Source organism: Salarias fasciatus, chromosome 14 (assembly GCF_902148845.1).
Source record: "Salarias fasciatus chromosome 14, fSalaFa1.1, whole genome shotgun sequence".
NCBI classification, from domain to species: domain Eukaryota; kingdom Metazoa; phylum Chordata; class Actinopteri; order Blenniiformes; family Blenniidae; genus Salarias; species Salarias fasciatus.
The window spans coordinates 14,310,877-14,328,072 of NC_043758.1; the positions used below are offsets into that span (position 1 = coordinate 14,310,877).

The window sequence follows — 17,196 nt, forward strand, 5'->3', positions numbered from 1 at the left end:
ACACAGCTGGCAATGAAACAGATTGATAAGAAACAATAAAAGATAAAAGTTACAATGTAAATAGAGAAATTAGTAAACATATTTTTAATCTGCATTGCCATCTGTTAACACACACATACAGCACCAATCCATACTGTGATTTAACAATCATCACAGCATAAGAAGAGAACAACACACACACACACACACACACACACACACACACACACACACACACACACACACACACACACACACACACACGGTGTCAGACCCTGACGTTCCCCTCTCCCTCCCCTGCAGCCCTTCCCGCTGGTCTCCTCCTCCAGGTGGATGGTGAAGCGAGGAGAGCTGACGGCGCTCGTGGAGGACAATGGCATCTTCCTCAAGCGGACGTCCCGGCAGCAGGTGTACTTCTTCCTCTTCAACGACGTCCTCATCGTCACCAGGAAGAAGAGGTGCGTCACGCGGCCTGTGTTTGGTTTACCTGGGTGTTGCTCGTGACTCACCTGTTGTGGCTCAGTGAGAGCGAAAGTTTGACCAGCAAGCCTTCGTTTTTTCATGGCATTCAGGAGTGTTAAGCATATGTCGTCTGTATTTTATCCTAATTTGACCTTGCTCTGGGAAATATGGCTTATAAAATGAACAATTACTGGCAAATGAAAACCGAAAGCAAAATTGTTTTAAGTGGAGGAAACCTTCAGGCACAGTAAAAAATGCTTTAAACGCGATTGATAAGGATTTTTATGATGCTAAATGAAGTCTCTATATATAGATATGCTGTGCAGTCAGTTTCTCATGCCCCAGTTTCTCATGGGTGTGTTCACCTGAACAGGTGCATTCACCCGAACCTGCTGCAACCTGGCATTGAAAACCGGAGCTCCACCTGATATTCTGCACGTAGACAAAGTTCTAACGTGTCCTGGTGCTATGAATCACCTCGACCAGTGACGTAAAACACACGTTTAGCCAAATTTTGTCTCGGATGGGTTAAAATTAGGACATTTGGATAACCTTAAAATAACAGCAGCTCAACTTTTTCCCTAGTTTCAATTAAAAAAACATGTCAGTGCATTGTGAATTATTTATTTAAATATCTCTTTATAAAACAGGACAAAAAAGGAACAGCTTACAATTTGTCATTTAATTTTGTCTAAACCTGACTTGATTTAGAGCTCAGTCCAAAGATTACTACAGCTTTTATGCTGTATTTTCAAACCACATACCTTTGAAGTTTGAAGTTCTACCTTGCTACTGCAATAAGGTCACAGTTTTTAATGAAATCTCTCACCTCAGATCTCAGTGATGGGTTTCACTACTCATATTATAATATATTTGAAGCACTAGTTACTTGTATTTAAAATGAAATGTTTATTTGCAGGCTGGAGTAGAGCTGCTGTCTGGCCGGTTTTGGCCCAGGTGCTTCATATATGAGCAGACCTGGTCATTGTCAGCCCTGTCACTGAATCCACTTTCCCGCAATCTCTGTTTCCTCCAGAGTTCGAAGCATAAACCATAAAGACCGCTTCCTTGAAACGATGTGGTTTTCATTTGCTTGTGTGTAGTGTGGGTGTGTGCATGAGTGCGTTTCTATTTTTGCCAAAAAAAAAAAAAAAAAAAGGAAAACAATCCTTCCCGTCCATCTCCTCTGTGTCTGGAACTGATTGTTCCTCCACTTGCAGAGAATTCCTAAGAATCACTGCAAAAAGAAGAAGAAGAAGAAGAAAAAAAAAAGAAACATTCCTTTTGATATTTTTCTGGGAATCTGATCCGGGAAGGCAGACTCCAGCAGTGTGTGGTGTCGGGCATGTGTTTGGAGGAAGGATTGAGAAAAGGGAGTGCTTAGAAATCTGTGTGTGTGTGTGTGTGTGTGTGTGTGTGTGTGTGTGTGTGTGTGTGTGTGTGTGTGTGTGTGTGTGTGTGTGTGTGCGTGCATTTGAATGGGAGAAGCTGTTATAATATTGGTTTGTACTGCGGGGAAGTCAGGAGCCTTGCTGCGGCACGCTACTCCACCATCTGTAGTAATCAAAACAAAAGCAGGGCGAGCCCGGCTCCAGAAGGTCACCGACTCGCCGAGACATAACCGTTCAATAACCACTTTGAACCGGAGGATGAACTGTGTTACCAGCGCTCTGCACCAAACGCAACAGTGCTGCATGATTCAGTGATTTCATCTTACTCTTCCCTCATTTGCACAAGCTTTCATTCCTCGGAATACTATCGTAGCCAGAGGGAAACGAGTGAAAAGGTCACCCCCACAGCACTTCAACAGTAGAAAAATAAACATACCTATAACCTGAGATTACAGGCCTGTTTATCTTCAGGATAAAGACGTTGTGTTGTTTGATTGCACGTTTCAGAATGCTTCTTGCAGTTGGCATGAAACAGTATTTGATTGAAAGTAAACTTTGTGTTGGATCCACTCGCCACGTCTCGGTTTCATACGTCTTATAAAACATTGAAAGACTTTTATTGCACTCTCGGTTGACCAGTTCTGCTCACTTTATTGACTTTGAACTGCATCCAAATTGGGGCTGGCTGAGGCGAACCCACCCCATGTCAGACAGCGACAGCTATTGTCACGCAGCGGAAAAGTGTTGATCTGCTCTCTGGCTCGCAGGAACACTTACGTAACACACCAGCTGGCTCCTCTCTCATCTTCAGCTCCCCCCTTTTTCCTGTGTGAACGCTGGGCATCATCGAAACATTCGTTATTGTGGAGGCTTCCATCTCTCACTCTCTCTTTTTACCCATTTATTTTTCTGTTTCTGTGCCGTTTTCTTCTGTGAGCGTGTCTGTCTGATACATTCCCCTTCACTTTCTGCTCCAGCGTCTCAAAGCTGATCATGGAGCGTGTGTGTGAGTGTACACGTACGGTACATCTGACAGACACTATCTCTCTCTCTCTGGAGGTTTGCGTTCGTACTGCTTGTCTTTTAAAGATCTGATTGTACATCAGAAATGCGGTAGCTGGCACAGGAGCTGCCTTATCGCCAACGGCCGAGTGATTTTCATACCAACTGGGATGTGTTGAAGCTGTTGGCTCCGCCAGTATTTTTCCTGAAAATATTTTGGTTTATGACCCTCCTCACTTAAATTCAAGTCAACTGCGACCGACCTGAATTCTTTCAGCAATAATCTAAACTGCTCACCCCACAAGTATGTGATGGCCCCACCCACTTGTGTCACGTTCATGGTATTCCAGGCATTCTACCTGAAGGCTTGGAAGGAGCCGAATCACTGACAATTCGAAGAACCGGTTGCAAAATCAATGAATGAATATTTTACTGTACCTCTGATCAGTAATCAAGTGGTTCGTTTTATGTGATTCTAATAATTTTGCAGCTAAATGTGCTGCTGCATGATGAAAAATCTAGAAATATGTTCATAGTTTATGTTTGTTTTGAAGTCTGTATCCAAACTGTGCTTTAGAGAATTTAACCCTGATTATAGTGGATTAATAAAGTGGATGGAAAAATGATTAATTGTTGTACATTTCTGATGGATTGTGTACAAGAAATAATTATGTTAAGCAGCTTAAAGGTTGCATCTGATCCTTTCTTTACATTGATTTGGGTTTTTCCACCCCTGTATAGGTATACATTGAAATGCAAGACAGTTGCAATAGGTTGATGCATTGCATAGAAGGTTGTGGGAGCAGCTACCAGCTGGGGCCTGCTTTCCTATCCTGTGTTAATTTGGAAAGACTCAGGCGCCCTGCGACCCTGCACGGGACTAAGTGCTGTAGAAGATGGATGGATGCATAATTTGTTGGAAAGTTTAAAAGGAACTGCAATCAGATGTAAAACAATTCCTGGGTTACAGTCTACAGATCTATATTTAGTAGCATACTATACTTCTCACTGTATAGGAAAAGGGTAGAAAATCCTGTTGTCTAAACCTGGACACTTCCACGTGCTGTTGTTTGACAGGTTGCACTTGAAAGCACTTCGAAGGCTGAATGATTAACCTTTCATTTCGTTTGTATAGTCTGTGCCAAAGGGTAAAAGCCTGATTTGTGGCTGTATGGTGGGTTCTAGCCAGCTCAGTATCTTCTTGTTTGAAGTCTTTTCGTCAAGCAGACTTCAACCCAGCTCTGTTCCTATAAGCAAAATAGGAAATAAACATTTCCCAAATACGTCCTTGAACAATTCCCCTAAGAGAGGAGCGTGTGCTTATAGTTAGGACACTCGGAACAGCTTGATTGATTAGTGGATAATCATGGCTGACGGGCAGCAGTTGAACCTTGTTGAAAATCTCCCGACTGTGACTGGATTGTCTCCACTGGTCGTGACCTGCTCGGCGTCCAGAGTTTGAGTGTGAGAGAGACAACAAGACGAGGACAAAACCTCTACTCAGTCCTGTTTACTCAGCCACTGCCTCAGTGTGTATGCTTGCAGCCTGGAAATCCACTCTAATCTGCATACCGGCTGATTAGAAGCTGATGGCCGTACGTAGTTCCTGAACGTGGCTGCTTTCGATTTCAGGTTAATCAAACACACATGAGCTCCCGTTCTGCAGTGCAGCAAGAAAACACACACATATTTCTTTCCTCAGTATTCAGTGCCACATTAGACAATCAGCTCCAGATGTTTCTACCTTACTCCCGTACTGCTGGGCGCAGGGTCGGGTCACGCTCACTCGGAGAGAAGGCATGTGCTGAAGAAACCGGGGGCAGCTGATTTAGTTGGGCGATGCCTGCATGTTTGCGGCACTGCACTGGAGACCTGCAGACATTTGATCTATCAGCCATGCATCGGTTTTTTTTTAGGGGGTTTTAGCTGGCAGGGGGCCCAGAAACTGATATTGATTTCTAATGTGTGCAACAGGACTATTCTGTGTTTTTTTTTAATTCATATTTCTATTCTCATTCTTATTTACAAGTGCTTTTCTAAATATTAGAAAGCAGAAAAGATGTATTTTCCTCAGTTTGTTTCCACCATCAAAGCTTTGGTGCGTGCATTTGAGAGTCATTGCACATGATGGGAAACATTTTAAACAATGTTTTGTTTTTATCACTTCAGCCTTAAAAGGGATGAAAATCACTTTTATTTTATGTCAAAATATTTGAATATTTAGTGAGATGTTATTCCTTTTTTATACATGTGTAACTGTTGGCCACAATTTTTAATACACAGACTGAGTCCAGAAAACATGAACAACTGTTGAATTCTATATATTCAATGATGCACCATCAGCCTTTTATTTTCTATTAAACGTTACAAACATAAACTGGTAATATTTTATTTTTTTCAGATATTTTAAAATAAACACAGATTGTTGTTTTATTGGACATAGAACATGAGGACTCCATACAGAAAGACTGTTCATCTTGTGTATTCCTCACACTGCTGTGTGTGTCTCACCCTGTTGAAAATGGTCCAGGATATCCAGGAGTTTGGCTTCTCGGGGAATTTGACAGTCAAATCCAGTCTCAGTTAGTTTCCGTCTGCAGGAATGACACGTTTGCATGAGGAGGAAAAAACATTCAGTCTGAAGCTTCATGCATAATTCATTGACTCGTACCGCTCTCACGGTGTTTGGGATTCATAACGTACGCTGTGGGTTTCATACGCCTGTTGAATGATTGGATGTGAGTCTCATTTACTTCCCCTCGAAGCCGATCACTCATCTCAGGAGCGCTGACATGGTTTCTGTTTTATTTCACCTGCAGCATCAAAGCCCTTTTAGTTAAAGAGCTTCAAACTGTTATGTTATTATTTGGCCAAACTGGTGAAATAGTTTTATTATAGCCTATGAATAACAATATCCCCTGTGTTCCCTTTGTTTTGATACAAAAAGATAAGTACGTCTTCAAATTGGTGATTTTTTAATGCAGTTATTGTAAAATCTGTGAGGAAGAACCTGAAATCTTACCTGAAACAGCAGCATTTCACTTTAACATGCATGTTTCCTCCAAACTGTGTGACCCACGTCTTCTTTATCCTGTTGGAAGGTCATCCTCAACCCTCTTGCAGACTGATTTTGTCTGTGTGTGTGTGTGTGTGTGTGTGTGTGTGTGTGTGTGTGTGTGTGTGTGTGTGTGTGTGTGTGTGTGTGTGTGTGTGCGTGTGAGCATGTGTGTGTGTGTGCGTGCGTGCGTGTGTGTGTGAGCCCTGTATCAAAGGGAAAATCATTGAAGTTCTCCTTCTGCTTTGTGTCTTTGACAGCGAGGAGAGTTACTCTGTGATAGACTACGCTCTGAGGGATCAGATCTGGGTCGGCTCCTGTCAGCCGGAGGACATCAACCTGTCACCGGTGCGGACCACTGCCAGCATGCTGAGCTCGCGGCAGCCCGGCGCCAACCACCTCTTCCGCCTGTGTTTTCGGAGCAACCACTCCGACGAGAAGGTGCCCATGATCCTGGGAGCAGAGCTGCTGTGAGTGCTTCATCTTCCACCCTCTCCTCCTCCGGTGCTGTTTTTGTTTTGTATTTCCTTGAAGGCATCTGCAAATCATTTTGGCTCCGGCATGCTTTTACAGCGATACGGCCACTTCCCTGCACTCATATGGTTTGAGTGTGATCTGCAGGGCTTAAGCTGAAAACAGCATTGTGAGCCCCAGTTACTTTGCTTTATTGGCTGAATATTCCTCTTTGAGCAGAATTCTGCCCCCTTATCTTTTCTGTGTGAGCTCCAATATGCCTTTTAACCAGAAGTAAGAAACCCCCCTCACATCTTTCCTTAGCTCTTATTTCATAGCCTTTTTTCCACCGTTACAAGTCACAGGGATATTTTGTTACGTCTGTTCTCCACTCGGTGTTAGCCTCTCTTGTTGCTTCTAGTTCTTCAGTAATGGTCTGTTTTTCTGCTGTCTGCATTTTGCACTGTAAAACAGACAGCAGTCTGCATCAGATTCTGTTGACTTGCGTGTCTTCCAGCCCACTCTCTTCTTGAGAAAGGAAACTCTCTGCGCTTACAGTCAGGCGGTTGCTGTCGAAAGTTGTGGCATGTGCAGAGAGAACGATTCCTTCATTCAGTTCTGGAAATGCAGTCAGCTGTTTGGAAAATCCTTGAAAGTCATGCCTGGATTTGTATCTCCCCCCCCCCCAATCCCACCTCTCATTTTGTGGGGCAAACAGTGAAAAGCGAGGCTGCTAGCATTATGTAACCCACACAAACAAAAGGGATCGACCATATGTTATTCTTCATACAGAGTTTATCTGTTCTGCTCGGGGTAGCAGCTTGTGTCTTCACACACTCGCCACTTCACAAACACACACATTGTTTTAACTGTGATTATTTGCCGGTGGCTCAAGGTTTTGCTAAGGAGTGTTTTCATGCATGGGGTCAGTCCCCCCTCACCCCTGTGTGGTTATGAAGCCTCCTGTTTTCTCATCACAGAGACTGTGGCTTTGTGCTCTACAGGGGAGTGTTTGGTTTTTGTTTCAGCTCGTTTAATATAAAACCACAGATATTTAAATTTCTTGGGTAAATATAACAGGCTTGAAACATTTCTTAGCCAGAACCCAAACTTCACATGAGAAAATGTGTTGTTAACTACTGTCTGGATCCAGTGATGAGGACACTTTTCTCCCTCAGTGCATTAACATTGCATTCTGTTTTAAGAAGATGAGTTTTGTATATTCCACAGTTTGCCTTGATGATTGTTTTATCATGATTTTTTTTTTTTTTTGCAGACAGTAAGACAAAATAATAAATCCTAGAAAACACATCCTCCTCTGGCTTCTAGTCCTATGACCTTGGTGGTTTGTTTGCCAATGTTCACAGACAAAACTGCTACTGCCACAGCAGCTTTGTTTGTTTTATTATTGCAATGTGGAATGAACACATTGCAGACGTTCTGCTCAAGCTGAAATCAATATGACTTTTAAGGTTTTGATTGCTTACAGTTAGTTATATTTCAACATTCGTTATGGAAAGATTTGACCAGTCAGATGAATCTGCATCAAACAGAAACTAACTTCTAAGAAGTTGTATTTTTAACCGTGCGCCTTGACACGTGCACACACTTTGCGTCGCACCAACTAGTAAATTTTGATTGCATTGCATTAGCGTTAATGGCTGCTGGGATCTACAATGTACAGCCAGACTCATGTCTGCTCTCTCTGCTGAGAAAATGCTTCTAGTTTAATTTAGTGGTGTTTGTGCTTTATTTTGAAGCATCTATGAATCGTGCTATATACAGTAAATACAATTAGTAACTTAAATTTAATTGTAAACTGTATGTTTTTATGAAATAATCCTAATTTTACTACAATGCTTGTTTTTAATCACAATGTTTTTCTCAAAAACTAAAAGAAAATGATATTTAAAGACAAAGCTTTACCCTGATCCTATAGTTATTCCTGCTGCTGAAGATAATCAACATACTGCATTTGAAAGATATCAGATATTACTACTTTGTTTTTCCCAGCTGTTAGTTGTCATGTTATATATTCACTCTTGCTAATGGCCGTTCCTGTTTTTCAAGGAAAATACCGGGTAATGTCATTGATTAGCATTGTTGCTTCTACAGACTGTATGAGTTTTACAGTTTTTCGTGTTTTGTACAATATGAACTGCGTAACTCGGGTGCAACAACATGTTTTACTGCTCGACCTCCACTGGTTGAGAGAATTAAAGGGAGTGTGACTGTGTTTGCTGCTACAACTCCACAAAGTTGCCCTCTATTTGAAATATTGCTTCTTCTTTTTTTCCTTTTTCATTTCACTTCTATGGAAATCGGTCGGCTTGTCTGCTTGCAGTGGTGACCGCTGTGCCGGAAGTATTCCTGTTAGTTGGTGTGAGGCTGTGCGGTGTAATGAGTCGCCCATCGGTGAGTTTCTGACAGTCAGACGGTTATTACAGGCTTTTGTTGGCCTCACGGCCGTGACACAGAGCATCCGCAGACCCGACTCGCCGTACTGCATGAGATCGCAGGTTTCAGGTCAGATATCGTCACGACGGGCCAAATCGCAGTGTATTATTAATGGATTTGTTGATCGCTGTCTTTGAGGAGACCCCCTCACCCCCCCCCCCCCTCCTCCATGGAGTGTGAGTGGTTGTGGAAAACCCCTCGGCTCCCTGCTGTTTGGGGCCCTTGGCTGAGATGTAATGATGTGTGGAGCTTCTCACTGTTGTACTCAATGAGCTGAGTAGATTTGGGGCGGGGGGGGGGGGGGGGGGGGGGACTGGAAACTCTTCATAGCTGAAGTGGTTACTGTGGGCATTGTTTAAGCTGTTGCCTAGCAACAGAGCCTTACTAAGTGGGCCGTTTCCCACGGCTCCCCCTGCAGCACGCCGGCGGCCATACTCTCTGTGATGCTTCCTCGCCGGCCCGTGCTCCGTCTTTCGAGCGGAGGGGCCGGGGTCCGCTCTTTGTTTTGGATAAGCACAGAATGACTTCCTTCCATTCGTCCTGATTTAGAGAGCTGACCCGTCACGACACCTGGAAGCGTTTCTGTAGTCGAGATGACCGATATTCAGTCTGTTTCTAAAAGAACTGCAGCTACAGATGGAGTCATTTTCAGTGTCAGTTAAAACACTTTATTTTTTATTGTTTTCGTTATTAGTTTTAAGAGGGATAGCAGCATATGGAATTGAACAAAAATAACATGGTTCCTTAGAAATCATTTAAAATATTTGACATGAGAAGCTATAAGAAACATTTTTTTTTCTCCAATAAATTACCTCACTGACTCATTTGGCTATTGAATTAATTGACTTACTGTTTTTTTTAACTACTTATTTTTCTCTGTTGTTTTTTGATTATCCGAGCAGATTCATTCCATGAACAGTCATTTTTTTAAGATCAGAAAACCAAATTTATGAGTAATGAATGTTCCAAATTTTACTCTTGATCGCCTTAAGCTTTGTTTCAAATTTTGAGGGAAGAACGTTGCATAATAAGGTTTTTTCAGCTGCTCTGTTCAAAGGGGTCGCCACAGCATGTTTTTTCACCTTTCACTGTACATTAGAATACATTTTACACCACGTGCTGCTCCTGCTGCACAGCATGAGGTCCCTTTACTCTCAGCTAAAACTTCACCTCATGCTAAATTATAGAGACAAATAAAACCGTTCTTTAGTGAAGTATTACAGCTCCCACTAAATGATTGTATCTGCACACTTCACAAGATATAATCAAGTTTTTTACAATTATTTCTAAAGTGTGTAAAGTTTCTCCATCTTTTTTTATTTTTTTTATTCTCATTTTGTGGGTAAATCTGCTGGTTTGTTGTCACAGTTCAGGAAGCAAATCCCACAAAAATGCAGATCTGCAGGATTTGTCTGAGACTGAGTGTTAGTGTGTGCACACACTGTCCTGCCTGCCATTTATTAGTATGTTCACTGAAAAGCAGAACTTTTTTTTTATGTCAATATTTTCCACCTGACCACCAAATTTATTCAGTTTGAGTTTCAATGTGAAATTCCTCACATACCCACCACAGGCGTGCCTTTGTTTTTGTGGAACTTTTACAGAAAGACCTATTCTCACATCGCCTGTGTTGCTGTTTCTGCTTCCATTTACTCGATTCGACCATGCAGGCTGATGCTTGTACCTGTGTTTGTGTCACTGTGCAAGGTCGAAGAGGCAAACGCACTTAGATAACCGAGTGACCCTTGACCTTTAGCGGTGTTGTCATACACGTATCAGGACGCCTGACAGACAGACAGATGGCACAAGAGCCTCAGTGTGGCCGAATCCAGACCGTTTCTACTCATCCGTGTCTGTGTCCTTTCCCTTCTCTGTGAGCGTCTTTTGTTCAGTGTGTGTGTGTGTATGTGTGTGTGTGTGTATCGTCCTTCCTACCTCCGTCAACTTGATGCTGTGTCCACTCCCGACTCGGTGAATAGTGCTTCTCTATTGGTGGAACAGAGCGGCCACAGAAGTCTGCAGCAAAACAACTGTGTCAGTCAGATATGCAGCTATAACACAAAGCAGCAGAGATTATGTAACCGCCCCGGCCAGAGGAGTAGAGCTCCTACCCCTGTAGCACACTAAAGTATTGTTTTGATTTTTCTTTTAGTTTCCTAATAATGGGAATCGCTCCAGCTGCCTGGGAATTTCCCCTGTAGATTTTCCTTCCAGCAGATATACCATCTGTTCCTGTGAGAAGCAGCAATTGTACCCAAATACCACTCTGTGTGATGTGGAAAGGGGCGAGGGACTCGTTGAAATAAACAAATTGATAAGAGAGAAGAGAAAAGGCTGCGGGAAGAATCCGAAGCGAGATAGTTCCAGTGGCCTGGTGGTAATTTGGAGTCGTCTGAGGATTGACGGTAAGAGAGCGTCTGTCATCGCTCTCTATCTGCTGATGTGAAAGAGGCTTCGCAGTGGAACTCTTTTCAAAGGCCAAACAAGAGCCGCTGACAGCAGATTTATGATTCTCAGCATTCTGGTGTTCTTCCGGGCGGCTAATGGAGAGAGGATCTTTAACGGTCGTGAATGCGCAAATCCTGGCGGGGAAAGAGGGCGAACGCCTGCTATCGCTGCATCTGCAGTACGCAGAATGTAAACACTCTTACAGTCAATTCAAATGTCTTTTGGCGCATTCCTGAGAACCGACAGATAAGCATTAGGCGTGTCTCCCACGCGTGGCTCCCCGCTGGATTTGTGAATTAACTCCGCATACCTTCATGATTTATGTGAAGTATTTCAGCTGTTTTAGCGTGAGAAGACAACCTCGTCGCGACTGTGCACATGCATCCGACTGTTGGCGTGTGTGTCCAGCTGTCCACAGCAACACGTACCAGCTGCCGTTTCCCACAGAGCAGCCCGAAGGAATGTGAAGAACGTGCACGTATATCACAGAGAGGTTACTAATCAGCTACTTCTGAGAGGATATAGTACATTTTATTTTAAACGCATTTGAAAAGCAGTAGCTTTCATTAATTTTCATTTTCATGGTCATTTTCAACTCTACTGATTTCCTGATGAATGAATTAATACTTTCATCTGTGACGGTGATGTGTTTGAGTTTCGGCTGTTCCCTTCTGGAGAGTCCACAGCGGATCATGTGATATTTGATTTGGATGCCCTTTCGGATTCAACCTGTGCTGTTTTGGGTGAAATGTCCCGTTAACTGACCCTCAACACATGTTCATGTTTGTCCTGCTGCAGTCATGTAAGTCAGCAGCAGGGCGACCACCAGTCCAGGGACGCACACTAAAATGTGTGACAGTTTTAGAATATTTGACGGGTACAACGACCGTTAAATGACCTCAAATTGAAATTCAAAGCAGACAAAATATAGTCAATAATAAGTGTCACGAAGGTGAAAAATTGCAGTGAAGTTAATTTGTCTTTGTAGACACAAACATTGGCAGCAAATGCAGACAGAGCAGGTTGTTTAGTTTTACATCAGCATCAAGGAAATCATGAGTCTACTCAGTTGTGACTCATGGTTTTAAAGTTTGTAAGCAGTACACTAGATTACTTTCTGTTAATTGCCCTGAAGTGAAATAACGTGGATCATACATCACTTATCAAAGTACAAGTTCCAACAAATACTACCAAGTATTTTGAGTTTATTACTCCCACTCCCATGGAATTAAAGATTACTCGACTGCTCCGTCATACAGAGTTCACCACAGCACTTCACTCCATCTTGCCCCATACACTCAGTCATTATCCCGAATGCTCCGGACAGGAAGACTTAACCCGATGGAAGCTACGTCCAACTTGGTACATTTCCCATATTTTTGCTAAAAAGTCTTTGAATAGTTCAAAAGTCTCTCTGGAATTCTGAATAAGGGTTTTAAAAACATGTTGCCAAAGCAAACAACCAAAACACAACAGTTGATTTTATTATGAATATCGGACATAAGCTAAGTGCATCTTTGATAAAGAGAAGTTGATTGCTTTGATATGTGTTATAATTCCAAAGGTCAGACATTTCCAGCTGAATGTTTGATGGTAACGGTTACAGAGGTTTCATTATTGTTTGTTGCTGGGGGGCTGACATAGTTTAGGATCTGAACAACGTGTCTACAATGTGGGAAAAACAAAGAGGTCTGACTCAGAGACTTGGGCTGTTTAGGCCCATTTGAAGCCTTTGTGAAGCGGGGTCACTGCATTGGCTGTTCTCAGACTGCGACTGTGCATGTTGTGCTCATCTGCATGATGCAGGCCAACAGTGCTGAGTCAGCGAGCCACCCCGATATCCCCCCCCCCCCCCCGGTTCACTTCCTGAACCCCCCCAGCTCTGGTTCTCTTTCTCTTTCTAAATCCATCAGAGCAGGTGAAATGAGAGCTAGAGTTTCAGGCAATCTGACCTGTGCAGCCCCACCCACTTGTGTTTTTTTTCCCATAAACCACACACAGGAGACACAGAGAGCAGAAAGCAGGTCTGTCCTCTCCTCAGAGTCGGCTTTTGTGCTTGTTCTCCGCGGCTGAAAACACACCTCTGTTCTGTCCGGAGGACAAAGAGGGAGGGAATTCAACACTCGCTCGGCAACCAGATTATCTATTTACCTCGATAATCTGGAAGCTTGCAGAGCTCCTTATTTCAGTGTGTTCAGTATCAGAGTGATTAAAAAGGCAGCTGCTCCACAGGATGGAAGATTATGATGTGTAAAGCACGCAGGTGTGTGTAATGGATGATACACAGCTTGGGAAACGCATTTCAAAACTCACAATTGGCTTCTTAACAAGATGACTTGTTTGCACAACTATCTATGCAGCGCTCATGCAAGAATGCTTGTATGTCACAAATGTCCTCTCATATAGTAAACTGACAAAATGATGCAAGTGGAAATCTGTATTCACCTGCTTTACTCAAACGTTACTCGGGCAGCAGCGTCGGGTTGTGAGAACTCTTCAGAGAGGCGTAATGAGTCCTGCTCTGTTCCGTGTTTCTGCAGGAACGAGCGCGCTCGATGGATCAGCGCCCTGGGCCATAATGTCAACAATGAGAAGAATCAGGACAGAACCAGTGAGTTTCTGCACACCTCATCTTCATAATGTCCTCCTCTGAAAAAAAGCTTCTCTCACCTCAGTTGGTCTGTGGCTCCACCTTGTGGCTGTTTCATGAAACCACGTTTTTTTTGAAGGACGTTAATGAAGGGAAAATGAAGGGAGTTTGTGGTTTAGCGACTTGTTTTGCTTTGCGTTTTCTTCCAGATGCCATGCAGGTGGAGGTGATCCGGACGTACACAGCCAAGCAGCCGGACGAGCTGTCGCTGCAGGTGGCCGACGTGGTTCTGGTCTCACAGACTGTAGACGGTACGTCAGCTCTACCAGTCCATCTTATTTTGTCTCGTCCCTCTCCAGCCTCGCTCCCCCCTCTGGAATATTTATCTTATTTTCCCGCCTCCTCTTTTATCATGCACACACTCTCTGCCTCTGCAGCCGCTGGCTTGAAGATGTTTCTTTTAAATCTACTTTAACACACACAAAAGCCAAAGGTCGTTCCCCTTTTTGGTGGCCATAGCAACCGACTCTCACGTGGAAGAACAGGCGGCATCAGTAACTCCACAAAAACACATCCTCCGGTTCTCATGTGAGCGTGATGTTTCCTTCCAGGCTGGTACGAGGGCGAGCGGCTGCGTGACGGAGAGCGGGGCTGGTTTCTGACCGAGTGCGCCGAGCCCATCACGTGCCAGGCCACCATCGAGCGCAACATGCAGCGGCTGGACCGCCTGCAGGGCCTGGAGACTAATGTGTGACGGGACGTTTGAGCCGGGCTTCAGCGAGCCTTCCGCCGACCTCTCGACACGCCGGCGACCCGCCCTTTTAAACGCTGAACTCAGACAAATGAGTTCAGTAACAGCGTCAGCGGGCTGCCTTAGGGGAGCGAGCGGGCCGCGATCGGAGCCGCGGAGGCCGCCGTGTGGGATGGGGATGGCGGCCGCCGCTCGGACTTCTGCTTCAGCATGGAGTAAACATCAGGCATGCTGTGCGGGGTTTCAAAGCGGAGACGGTTAAGAACAAACACGGCAGAAGAATAGAGATTTTCCTCAATTACTGATTGGTCCCTGTGTGGGCGGGATGGCTTGACAGAGGGATCTGTCACATTGATTAATTCCCTGGCTGGTTAGAAAACTTCACACCCACAGCCAAAGTCATTGCTTTCAACACCCTGCTACAGAACTGTCTGTGATTTGTGAATTTTTTTTTTTCTTCTTCCTTTTAATTTCCAGTTAGTTCTTTGTAAGTGATGTGCGGCGTGATCGCTGCATCCCGCCGCCGCCGCAGGAGGCGGAACAGACCAAACGGTGTGTAATTGACAGCAGCCTGGTGTGCGCTCCGTTAATGAGGCTCGGGCTCTGCGTGGCCGGGCGATTCGGTGCGTGTGGAACGTTGAAGATGCTGATTATGAAGGTGATAACAAGGCAGCTTGTTTACTGTTGTGAAACACGCTCGTTTCAGCGACATTAAAGGCAGTGACATAAGAAACTATGATTTATAATTGATACGTGTTTATAGCGGCTCTCCGTCAGGGGGGCATGGCGTTCAGGGGCATGACTTTCCCCAGCATGGTGATGTTTATTTTATTTTTTTTAGGCAAAAGCATGATGAAAAAGAAAAAAAAAACAAAAACAAATGGAAGGTAAAGATATCATTTATTTTGACAAATTGTTTTTTTGGACTGAATTGCATTGCAATTTAAAAAGGGAGCTTCTCCTCCCAGTGCTGGAAAACCTCATCATACGCAGGTGAATGCCATCCACCCATGATTGTCTGTGCACTTATGCAGCCTTTTTTATTTTTTTTTGCATATTTTTAAGTGTGGTTTTGTTGCACAGTACGGGAGTTTATTGCATTCACATATAAAAAATAATTGCGTTTCTGAATTAGTGAGATTTGTTTTCAAACAACAAATATCTCCATGAAAAAATATTTTTGGGTTGTTTTTTTTGGGGATTAATCAGAGTTTATGCTTCAGAATGAGGTTGAAACGTGGCAAAGAGTTTATCATTGCTGAAAGTTATGTGAATGTAATATCCTTCCTTCTCAGATGTCTTATATTCTCATATTTCCCCTCTGAGAGTTTTGGCTGTCTGCAACTATTGCTTGTTTTGTGTTTTATGTCTTCGCTCCCCTGCTGTAACAGCAGATATCATTCAGATATGAAATCATTCTGGGTTTTTTTCTCTATACCAGGGGTTTGCAACCTTTAAAATCAAAACAGTCTTTTAGCTGCTACTGTACCAAATAAAACGGACGTGACGATTTCAGTGTCACGTTTTTCACACCAGACAGCAAGACAAGAGTCTGTGAAGGATTGTCAGCTGTGCAACGAAATAAAAAAATGTTTTATTTAGTGAGTAATTCTGTCAAAACTGAAGGAAGCCACTAGAGAGAGGCTGCAGTTTGTGGAGATGATGGGTTTCTCACGTCTTCTGCTCGGGCGTGTAAATCTGCGCGTAAATAAACAGTCGCTTCTATTGTGGCGATTAAGTAGAACAACACATCAGATACAACACACCCTGAGTGTCGACAACCTGCACCACACATTTTCCTGCAAGCCATCAGTCTTCAGTTAACTAAGGAAAAAAAAAAAGACTCTAGTATTTTAATTCAGTTGTTCATCCCCAGGCTGATTTTCTTTAAAGTGACGGGGGGAGATGACTCTTTTTGATTGTGATGGTTGCAGACCACCGTTCCAGTTCACCAGCTGATTGTTAACCAGTACAACGTCCAGGCCTGTGCAACTCTTGTTCTCTAGTTGCTCATTATGTATGAGGTCTGCAAGCAGAGTTAAGGACCTTGCCAATGGCCACATACTCTCATATCAACGTGCGTATACACTTGTTTGCGTACATACTGTATGTGGAAGCTTGTGTTTACAGATAAGGGGGGGGGGGGGGGGGGGGGGGGGGGGGGACCCTCCTGGGACAAGGGAAAAAAGGTTGATTCAATCTGTTTTCTGATTTTAATTGAATTGTGAATTCTACCATTCCATTGCTGCAAGGTCCAGGATGTCCTTTTTTTTTGTTTTTTAAGATGGTTTTGGACAACACGTCAACTACAGAGGACACAAGTCAATGAGCTCCTGGAGGACAGCAGCTGTACTGTTCGTAAAGCCGGTTTTAAGAAGGAGGAAAACCATGAAAGCTACTTATCTGAAGCCAGACATGTTTTGTGTGAATTTATATTAAAAAAAAAAAAGTCAGTCAACGGCATGGTAATAAGATTTACAGTAATCTCAAAGACATAATCTCAAATTTCATCCAAGTGTTAGGCAGAGGAGCCAAGTATCTGTTATCTATCATGTCGCCTGTTAATGTCACCATCACTCTTCTCTGTGAAAATACCCATAATCCTCTC

General features: G+C 43.5%; 1 protein-coding gene across 1 annotated transcript in view; it reads left to right on the forward strand.

Moving 5' to 3' along the window:
- Positions 1-17,107, forward strand: part of LOC115400270 (rho guanine nucleotide exchange factor 26) — a 29,197-nt gene extending 12,090 nt beyond the window's left edge. The window contains exons 11-15 of the mRNA XM_030108032.1: positions 283-437; positions 6,150-6,359; positions 13,788-13,858; positions 14,047-14,148; positions 14,449-17,107. Of these exons, the coding sequence (XP_029963892.1) occupies positions 283-437; positions 6,150-6,359; positions 13,788-13,858; positions 14,047-14,148; positions 14,449-14,591 (681 nt within the window). The 3' untranslated portion in view covers positions 14,592-17,107. The remainder of the gene's footprint in view (positions 1-282; positions 438-6,149; positions 6,360-13,787; positions 13,859-14,046; positions 14,149-14,448) is intronic.
- Positions 17,108-17,196: the final 89 nt, after the last annotated feature.